The sequence below is a fragment of the Heteronotia binoei genome, chromosome 2 (assembly GCF_032191835.1).
Source record: "Heteronotia binoei isolate CCM8104 ecotype False Entrance Well chromosome 2, APGP_CSIRO_Hbin_v1, whole genome shotgun sequence".
NCBI classification, from domain to species: domain Eukaryota; kingdom Metazoa; phylum Chordata; class Lepidosauria; order Squamata; family Gekkonidae; genus Heteronotia; species Heteronotia binoei.
Genome location: NC_083224.1, coordinates 145,006,697 through 145,018,103, shown reverse-complemented (window position 1 = coordinate 145,018,103; position 11,407 = coordinate 145,006,697). Strand labels below are relative to the sequence as shown.

General features: G+C 39.8%; 1 protein-coding gene across 1 annotated transcript; it reads right to left on the bottom strand.

Annotated features, from left to right (window-relative positions):
- Nucleotides 1–263: 263 nt before the first annotated feature.
- Nucleotides 264–11,155, bottom strand: LRRC8C (leucine rich repeat containing 8 VRAC subunit C). The gene is made up of 2 exons (XM_060232158.1): nucleotides 11,018–11,155; nucleotides 264–2,699 (listed from the first exon to the last, which is right to left on the bottom strand). The coding sequence occupies exons 1-2, from the start codon at nucleotides 11,153–11,155 to the stop codon at nucleotides 429–431; spliced, it is 2,409 nt and encodes an 802-aa protein (XP_060088141.1). The 3' UTR covers nucleotides 264–428.
- Nucleotides 11,156–11,407: the final 252 nt, after the last annotated feature.

Here is an 11,407-nt window from a genome sequence, read left to right as displayed (position 1 = left end):
AGAGAGGGCACTGGCTCCTACCACCTTAAAGGATGAAATATATAGAATTGCTATAGCAACCGTACATTCATCTATTTTGCATGTGTTACCTGTGGTGTAATCTTAAAACACATTGTCCCTATTTGAACTAGCCTACATTTCTTTTCTTTTTTTTAAAAAAAGGAAGACATAAGCAATTTCACCAGTACAAAATAAAATCAGACTTCTACAATATTGGGGCCAAAAAAAAAAAAAGCCCACTGTAAAAACAAATTTACAATACAGGGAGAAATGGAAAATTTATATATAAAATATATATTCTATATACACTTCGTAGTCCAAAAGTGTCTATACAGAAACGTTTGATTTGAAAGGACCCACCCCAGCAGAGTAGCTGATTATGTACAAGGCATTTGGTAGAGACATGTTTCTGTAAAATTGCAGGAAGGTTACTCCACCTTCATCTGCTCCCGAACATCCAAAGGCAACGTTTCAAACAAGGTGTCTTCAACCACTAGACCACTCTTTTTCAGAGCTTTGCATTCACTGAGTTCGGGTGGGAGGAATTCCAGATGGTTGCCTTTAATATCTAAGTTAGACAGAAATACCAGGTTTCCAATTTTGGGTGACAGAATGGACAGGTTGTTTTTCCCAATCTTCAGTGTCTTGAGTTTTTTGCAAAAGTACAGCTCGTCTGGCACACTCTCCACTTTGTTGCAAGAGATAGAAAAATACTGTAAACTTTGCAGGACTCCTATTTCAGGGGGGATAAATCGGATGTCGTTATAAGACAAGTCTAAGTATCTAATTTTGTTGCAGAGAAAAAGGTGGGATGGGAGAACCTCTATCTTGTTGTGACTAAAATAAAGCCGCTCCAGGCTTGTAAGTTTCTTTATGTGTTCTGGAATATAGGTTATACTGTTGTGCCATAGCTTGAGGACTGTAAGTTTTCTAAGGTGTTGAAAGCTAAGTATCTCCTCTATTGATTTGAGATTGTTTTCCTTTAAGTCCAGTTCTTGGAGGCTGATAAGGCTGAAAATGGCATGGGGGATGCGCTCCAAGTCACAGTGCACTAATTCTAATTCAGTCAAGTTGACCATTTTCTTTAAGTTGTTGAGCATCACTAGTTTAGTGCCATCATTGTGAAGACACATTTTTAGAAGGTGACTCGAAACGTCAACTACTGACTGTGGGACTTTGGACAGGTTGCTTTTAATGTACAGAACTTTAAGGCTCTTAAGTTCTCGAAAAGACTCCAAGGTGATGTTTTTAGAAATGTCATGACACAAAGAACCAATTAAATACAGCTCTTCCAAATTTCTCAGTCCATACATCCATGGTGGTAACTCTCTAAAGTCATCAAATTTGACATTCAGAACTTTCAGGTTTTCTTTCAAAAATATTAGAGCGGCACTGTGAATCTTTGCAGAGCACTGATACAATGAGAGCTCCTGGAGATTATCCAGTTGTGCAATAGCGGCTGGTATCATGACATTGTTAATGATTTCAAGTTTCAATGACTGCAGCTCTGCAATTTCAAAAACTGTATCCGGAAGGCCAGACAGCATAAACAGCTGCAGCTCCAAACGGTTATGGGCATTCATCTGCAGCCTCTGTCTTAATTTATCTGCAGTCCACTCATTATTTAGATTCAGCTGTTTCAGTTTGTTCTCACTGACCTCTGAGAGAAAGACAGCAAATCTTTTGGAATACAGTGGATCATATTGGTCTATCAAGTGGAGCATAAAAGCAAAGTCATTTTTGACATCTGGAATATCATCAATCCCAGTCTCTTGACGGACATACTCAAAAGAATATTCTTTAAGTGAGCGGTAGAACAACCAGTACAAAGTGTAAAGGCACGTGAATCCATAGATACTCACAAAGCAGAGATAGCAGAAGGAAAGTTTAGAAAACAGATGGGCCATAGTATGATTGCATGAAAAATTCTTATATCCTGTCATGTCCTGTATGTCAACATTGCAATCCACTGTAAACTGAACTTCTGAAACAAGTGCACTGTTATATGCAATAATGATGAGAAATTTAATAACTTTCAGCACTGTTTGGCGAACATACATAGCATACAGCAGATCACCTTCCTCAACATGCAGTCGGAACTTCTTCACCTTCTCAAACAGTGCTTTGGCCTGTTCTCCCTCTTTTTTATCAAGGGCTCCTGGTGTTCCCTTATCCACAATGAATTTTTCAGGTATAGATCTCAAAGACTGAGTTTTGACCAAAGTTCCTTCTGTGCTAGGCTGAATAGTGTTTGACCTGCTAATGTTGTTCTTCCTGTTATCCTTCTCCTCCGAGTCTTCACCAGACACCTCAGATAAAGCCCTTGTTGTCCAAGGAGAATCAAAGCACTTCCCTAGAATGGAGATAAAATGTTCAATTTTTGAGCTCGACCCAGGGAATTTGAACCAGAAGTTGCTACACAGCATGAAGATCAAAGTGTGTATAAGGACAAGGTAGGGGAAGTACTTTGCATACCAGTGGAGGGCACGTTCATAACACATTTGGTTTATGAAGCTATACTGTTGCAGGTCTAAGTCAGTCTTTAGTCCCTTCATTTCAACAGTGGCAGGAGGAGTGGACGGCTTGGATGGAAGAGATGGGGTTGCATTGGAGACTAAATTTGACACATTGGGAAGATTAGAGTAGTTCTGTGAAGGCTGTACTCTTTTTGGAAGGCATATAATCTTGTCCTGCATAACCTGAAACAAACAAACATTCTTGTTATAATATGTAGTGTGTAAATAATGAGTACTACAGAGAAAAGGATTCAATGTGCCTAATACTGGAGAAATCCCAATAGCTTTGGAATTAACAAATGTACAACTATTTAATGTGGCAACCAACATGTTTCTAGAATGGCACTGCAACCAACAAATGAACCCATAGGAATGGCAATCTTTACTGCATTATTTATTTTTTAAAAGAAATGTAGGTATAAACTGTTCAATCCCAACAGCTCAGATTATAGCATTTCCCCCTAGATTACTGTATTAGCACCCGGAGCAAGAGATGGAAGTTGAACATGAACAGCATAGATGTATTTCCCCATATCCTGTGGAAAAGAAGGGGCACATGTACAGTGACCTCACTTCCTGGAAGAATAATGTCACTATGCATTCACTGGCAAATCATGACTTGGGCTTCAGATATGGAACAGAGATAGGAAAAGGAAGAGAAAAAAAACAGTACCCTGGCCTGCTTATAGATCAAGATGGGTAGCCATGTTGATCTGTCTGTAGCAGTAGAAAACAGCAAGAGTTCAGTAGCACCTTAAAGACTAACGAAATCTGTGGCAGAGTCACAGCTCACTTTTTCAGATAGAACTAGAATGTGAGTCCATCTGTCCTTATATCTTGGAGACTGGAGTGATTCCAGATGCCAAATGACAATTAGCAGGCAAATGACAATAGCAGGCTGCAGAAAAGTTGTAAGTATGGAGAAATCAGCACTGGTAATGAGACAAGAAACCTAGTTCTCAATTTAGTCCAGAAGGATGCATTGTCTTGAACTTCATTATCAGTTGCAATTCAGTAATCTCTCTAATCTCCCTTTGAAATTCCTTTGCAAGAGAACTGCTACTCTTAGGTCAGCAACTGAATGTTTTGGAAGATTAAAATGTTCCTGTTCTGTTTTTTTTAATATTGAGGTTTCTAATGTTAGACTTACGCTCACTTATTCTTTGTTGTAGGAACTGACTTGTTTGGCCAATGTAGAGGAAGGGCACTGTTGATGGCACGAATCATATTAGAGGATGTAACTGAGATTGTATCGCTGATGTTGTTGGGTCCTATGATGGTGTTGCAAATTTGTATATGAGAGCAAAGTTGGCATCTTGGTTTGTTGCAGGCCGGTACCAGAGCCCACATTGAGTCCATGTTACTATAAAGTATTTTATCATTGTGTGGGTGAGAAGCTGCTTTAGGTTTCTCTTACATTATCATTTGCAATTCAGCAGTCTCTTTCTAATCTCCCTTTGAAATTCCTTTGTAAGAGAAACCTAGAACAACAATCGCTTGTACATATTGTTCTTTGTTGTTTCTAAGCAGCATGCATACAATTACAAAGTGTTTGAGACTACCAGAATGCTTTAATCTCTCATGTGTCTACCAGGAACCAAATACCCTGCAGCATTCAGTCCTCTGAATTAAATATTTAGTACCATTACAATTACCAGTGACACTTCATAAGATGCAAGGATCTTAGCTACTTGCCTGTTTGGAGTGATCCCAGATTTATGCCCACAGAGCACCCCTGATTCACTTTGATGGGAAATAGTCTTTCTAACAACAGCGTGTATGTATAAAAATACAGCTTGAAGGAATGCAAATATTTGATTTTCACATGTCATTTCTTAGAGTTTCACTCATTTGTGCATTCCAGTAGTGCTTACTTCAGTGAAATAAAAATAAAAAAGTTGATAGTGTTATAGCCCTCAACTAGACAATTTTCAACCTAACCACACAGTAAGTTTAATATGTAATAGATATCAAGGATATGGTGGTATGCCTGCCCTCCTGCACAATTTGTTAAGCCTTCTGAACCACCAGAGAGACACAGAACTGACAGAACGGATGGTCTGGAGGCAAGCTGGTAACAGAGCCAGGAAACAGGCAGGCAAGGCAATCAATCAGCCCAGCCTGGGGTGTTTCCGCATGGAGATTCTTCCCTGTTTCAGCAACCTGAATTGTGTGCTTTTTGCTTTGTTTTGTTTTCTCATGACACCATTTTCCACTTGTGCATGAATCATGCACTACCTGAATTTTTCTGCAAAAAACTCAATTTGCTTTTAAACCAGAAAATAAATTGATTTTTCCCAACATAGTGTTATCAGGGCTGATGTTTTCCATAGGTCTGGATACTTTCTGTTGAAGAGAGGGAGGGACAGTAGCCTGGAGACTGGAATAGAAAGAAAGTAGTCCTGGAGGGGGCCTGCATATGCCAGGCTTCTGTATGGCAGGTTACTCTTGCCTCTAGAATTGCACTATTCTGGAACAACACTGTGCATGTGTCCAATTTCAAAACAAACAAACCTGTAATAGTGTGCTATTTTAAAGTAGCAGTACACATGCACCAATTTTTTTAAAGGGGGTAGAGATCATGACAGCATGATGACAGCACCAGAAAGCAGCTGCAATCTACACCTTGTGTGAAAAGGAAACCACAGTAGAAAACAAGGAAAAACCATAATAGTCTGTGTTGTGGAATCTCTATTAGAAACATGAATGGACCAACAGTCACACTGGGTACACAACCACCACACACACAAAAATCCCTTGTTTGGAAGCACCACTGCATGGGCTCTCTGAGAGTGACTTGCTGGGCTGGAGTGATGTTGCTCATACTGAGTGACCAGAATCAACAGTTTTACAGGGCCAATGGAACTTGGGATCCTGTGTTCGGACCAAGCCTGGTAACTACCACCTTTTGCCATCAGCAGTGGAGACGCAGAAGCACAGCAGTAATCAGGCTAGCAGATCCCTTCTCTCAAAAGCTACCCTGGTGGTACAGAATCCAGGGCACCTGGGATATTCTGCCAGTCTCCAGTATAAGAAACACGTAGCAAGGTAGAAGACAGACATAAATCTCCCTAAGTTTCCACTCTGGCCTCTAGCATGAGATTGTTTCTCTGTTTTGTCCTAAATCCATGCCAATATTCACTCCCACCATTCCCTCCACAAATTTAATTTCAAACACACCTTATAAATAGCAAAGAATGTGGATGCAATTATCAACAGTGTAGGCATTGACTGGGGTGAGACAGAAATGCACATATTATACAGGCAGAAATTTGAGCAGTGAGTCCTGGATAGAAGTACAAGCAATGGGCCAATGGCAAGGCATATAGGCTTATATAGTCAAGAGTTTCACCCTTGCTGTCACTGCTAACTTCCAATTATGGGAACGACTGAGCGATCCTATCCTTTCTCTTAATGCAGCTTATATATGTTTGGGGGGATAGGATCAGTTCAGTAACATCTGTATTATTATGTCTCTTATTTTTCAGCCTCCCTGTTTTCCCGGACAGAAACCAGTGGTTTATGCGATAATGAATCCTTAATACATAATTATCCTTCTTCCCCCACGTATCACAGTCAGCAAAAAAGGCTGACAGACTTACTACTTAGGTGTTTTTGCATGTACACAAGCAAGAGACAGTAAGTAATACACAGGTACAGTAACATGAACCATGTCTACCAGAGATTGATGTTTTCTTTAGTGGCTCCATTGCCACTATGAATAACTTTGCATTTACTTCAATGATGAGAGCAAATTGGGAACCGTCTTCATGTGGAAGCACCTCAAGGCATTCTTTTGAGTTGTGGTACACTAGCTAAAAGGTTGGTTACCACTAGAGTTGCCAAGTCCAATTCAAGAAATATCTGGGGACTCTGGGGGTGGAGCCAGGAGACTTTGGGGGTGGAGCTAGGAGCAAAGGTGTGACAAGCATGATTGAACTCCAAAGGGCGTTCTGGCCATCACATTTAAAGGGACCACACTCCTTTTAAATGCCTTCACTCCATTGGAAATATTGAGGGACTGGGGCACCTTCTTTGGGGGCTCATAGAATTGGACCCCCTGATCCAATCCTTTTGAAACTTGGCGGGTATTTTGGGGAGAGGCGCTGGATCCTATGCTGAAAATGTGGTGTCTCTACCTTAAAAAAACCAGCCTCCCAGAGGCCCAGATACCCAAGGATCAAATCTCCATTATATCCTACGGGAATGAGTCTCCATAGGGAATAATGGAGAGCTCAGCAGACATTTCCCCCCCCCACTTTCTGATGACCCTGAGGCGGGAGGGAGGGCCTCCAAACTGGTGGACCCCCCTAGTCCAATCCTTTTGAAAATTGGAGGGTATTTTGAGGAGAAGCATTGGATGCTGTGCTGCAAATTTGGTGCCTCTACCTCAACAAAACAGAGCCCTCTGGATACCCGCAGATCAATTCTCCATTATACCCTATGGAAATCATTCTCCATAGGGAATAATGAAGTGCCCAGCAGACATTTCCCTCCCGTAAAGAATCCAGTTCAAGTCTGAATTGAGTAAAGTGCTGAACCGGATTCTTTACGTTTTTGTGTACTTCTCAAGTTCCCTACACGGCTGCAGGGGAAGGTAGATAGCGGCAGATGGTTACATCAACAGGAAATGCGAATGATTTTTAAATTGAGGACTTTAACTCCCCATGGACTAAATAATGACTGGGACCTGGCATGTTTTTTATAATTGTAGACGGATGTATATAGTTGGATTTTGGCTGTTCTGGAAGTTTTGGTTTGGACGTTACCGTAGCTGGTGATACTGTATCTTTAAGGAACGCTGTAAACTTGTTATACCTGTTGCATATAAGCCACAAGTAATGGTTCACTCTAGCACCTTCCAAGTGCCTCTGATACAAGAACAAATTGGCATTTTTTGACCAGGGTATGAAGAAATGGCTAAAAGGTTTATCTTACTTTTAGGGTTGTATAAAATTAAATATGTTGGCTTATGTGCATATGGATTGTATTTTATATGATCTTATTATGTATTTAGGATTATTTGCAGCTTGAAGAAGCTCAGGCAAAACAAGGGTTCCAGTACGACCTTGTCTTCTCGAATTTGGATTATTGGCTGCATCCATCAATAGACTTTGATCATCTTTATTACTGCACCAGGATTTCAAGGAATGAACTGAGCAATTGGCTACAAAAATTAGAACGGACTCTTGGTGTATACGTTCCTCCTTTTTTACTAAGGACTAACTGTATGGTTGTCTATGAGTGAATATATGTTTATGCTTTCTGATATTGTTGATTTTGGTTAATTGGAGACGGAAGCTGGTATTCTCGGTAAGCTGTGTGCTTTGTAATTCCCTACCTGGGGATTGGCAACCCTAGTTACCACAGGTATAAAAAAGTGTTCTATTAAGAAAGTTCTGTTTTATAACTGTCACCTAAAGGTACTGATAAGAAATTCCAAAAAGCTATTTGCTGAAAAATTTAAGATCAGACCAATCTAATCCCAGTATCCTGTTTCAGAATGGGCTAACCAGATGACCTTGGAAGCCCAGTGCAAGGTCATAGATGCCACAGAGCTCCCCATGTTGTTCCCTCCCTCAGGAACTGACATCAGCAATATTACTGCCTCAGAACATGGAGGTCCCCCTCAGCCACACTAGTAGCTGTCTAACTTCACATAAATGATGCTTTAATAAGAACCAGTTCTGGAGCTCACATTTTATTTCCCACCCAAAATATATGCAAAAAAATGTTTTTGCCTCTTTCATCCAAAGTAAATGAATCTACTAGTATGGATGAACCTAGACAAGAGGATGAATCTGGAAAAACTTGATCCATTTTACCTGTTTCTGGAAAGGATTATTAATCCTTACAAACTGCTGAAGAGGACTTCTGTGGCTGAAACATGTGCAGCAAACTTTCACCTAGATTTATAGATACACCAGTTGGCAGAGGACTTTATTAGCTTTTATGGCTGTCCGGACCAAATGACTAAGCCACACTGCTTTACCATGTGATCAGTCTGCATACTTAATCAACAAACTGCTTGTATTTCAGCCCACAATACCTGATCCCCTCATCTGATGAAGTGTACTAAGAGAGCACACGAAAGCTTACGTTCCGAATAAAACTTGGTTGGTCTTAAAGGTGCAACTTGACTCCTGCTTTGTTCAACTACTTCCGACCAACACGGCCGCCCACTTGGATTAAACTATAATTGTCATTCTCCCAACCTTTTAGATTCATATTGGTTCTATTCAGGGTCAGATTAAGGCCAACTGATGCCCTAAACACAGCACAGCAATGGTTCCCCTCAGCCCTTCCATTGCTTAACTGACAAGACAGTAAGACTCAATAAGTGCTGAAGGTGAAATAAGAGACTGAAAATTCACTTTTCTTCCAAGCCATCTCCCAAACCAGACCTCACACCTATATTAAACTTCTAAAAATTTTAATATATTTAATACTGAATAGCAGTAAGCAATATAAGCAAATTATATACTTACAACTAGGGCAACAGAAAAAATGCAGATTTTCAACACTTTAAATGCATTTTTAAATAAAACTGTTATAAGAGAAAAAATGCAAACAAAAATTATTTAAAACTATTTTAGCTACCCTCCCAAAGATTATAAAGCAAAATGTGATCTGATATTATCTCTACTGAAATTACATGATCTTGAAAGCATACTTTTCAATTTCGAAAATCTTTCTACAGAAATCAATGTTGGTGGACAGTTTTTTTTAAAAAAAGATATTCCAATGGAGAAATATAATTATTTGTACAAAACAAAACATCTTTTATTCCATTGCTTTCTAACCTTGAAGATATATAACATTTCAACACACAGGAATCAAACATTGCAAAATAATGCTTATTGTTGCCTACTCGTAACTGTATACTTTAAACAGTTTTATCCTGATTTTTTAAATTGCAAAGTCTTTGATCAAGTCTTTAAAACTAATCTGGTCTAACAAATCTGCTTCTATACTTAGCAGAGACAAGGCATTCAGCCTTTCTTGTCACACAGTTCTTCTGCTGGGATTTTTAATATGCTTCAGCTGAGAAAACGAATGCTCAGCTGTGCAATTTGTGACTATTAATGTTAATGTCACCTAATATATTTTTATAGTAATTTTTTACAGATCCTTGGACAAGCACAGGCCTGGATACTTGCGTCTCTGCCCACCTCCCCTTCTTGGTGCTAGTGGTTCCACTGCCTATCATTTCTTATGAATAGCCATAACAGAAGGAACAACTGAGAAACATATTACATCTTCAAGGTCAAACATCATGACATACGATCATCTTTTATCTTAAGTTTTAAGTCTTAAGCTCGTTACACTTACAGTAATCTTTGATCTTTTGCAAATCAATGACTTACTGCAGATGCATGATTTTACATCTTGTTCGCTAAAACTTACCTAATGTGAAAAACCCCAGTAAAATAAATAATAAAATAAAGATCTTAAGGGTCCATTACACAAATCAGCTGATGATTTAAACACTAGCCAGACCCAGCCAGCTGTATTGACACTAACAAAAACAAAACTCTCATGCCATGAGACAGAAACAAATGCAATATTTGACTACACTTTCAAACCAAACTTTTAAACTTTAGTCATTCACCATGCAAAGAAAACACTTTTTAACAATGCAGATTAAAATTTAACACAGTAGATAAGGAGAATTACAAAACAATTGACTAAAGTCAAGTGTGACAGTGAAAGAGGTAGCGGCATGATAGCTAGGGGGGGAAACTCCGTGGACCCCCCTTCCCTTGGTGCCCTAAGCACCTGCTTATTTTCCTTAATGGTTAATCCAGGGCTGGCTCCATTGTAAGTGTTAGATAAGTTTCTTAAAAAGATGTATGGTAACAAGTATATTTTTGAACTTGCTGAGACCCAGTTCAGTATTTTAGGACACTAAATCTAGATTGACGAGCCCATGGCGCAGAGTGGTAAACTGCAGTATTGCAGTCCATTCTGCTCACAACCTGAGTTCCATCCCAGCAGAAGCTGGGTTCAGGTAGCTGGCTCAAGTTTGACTCAGCCTTCCATCCTTCTGAGGTCAGTAAAATGACTAGCCGGCTTGCTGGGGGTAAAGCGTAGATGACTGGAGTAGGCAATGGCAAACCCTGTAAAAGGTCTGCCGTGAAAACATCCTGATGGGATGTCACCCCATGGGTTGGTAACAACCCAGTGCTTGCACAGGGGACTACCTTTACCTTTTAATGCTGGTCTTAGATGTGTTAAAACTTTACACCACCAAAATGTTCAGTAACACCTTTGTATACTGATTCTGAAATCAGCTGTGATTAAATGAGGTCTGACTGAAAAAAATTTATGTACCATCTTCTTATCTTTGCTTTTACACCTATACTTTCCCCTTGCTTTTACATCTACAATGTAATTGTTGATGAGGGAAAATTTCTTTTTTGGATATATTATGTCCAGAAATATTACACTAGGCATCCAACACATTCCCCAGCTGTATTAACAATACACTGTTTATTTACCTGTAATGTGCAGCCAAACACTCCAATCATCAGCATGGCAACAGAGAGATAATCTGTAAATACATCCCACCACGGCTTCAGCACACGGAAGGCTGGCTGCTGCTCTGAGAACTGGCGGAATTCAGTGACAGGAATCATTGTTCTGAAAGGCAACAAGGGAGAGTGAATGGTTAGCCTTTTATGTGATATTTGCCATGACTTAGTGGGAAAGAGGTTTTTCCCTGAATGTTTCAATCTTCTATTCAGTGAAATAATAGCAAACTCAAGGTTCAAAGAACACATGCCATTGTGAGGTTGGTGAACGTGGCTCCCAGTGTGTTTACTTCTCTAAAAGCAGGGTGTGAGTACTTGATTCAGAGTGAGACCATAGTTTGAGGGGGGAGGGATCCC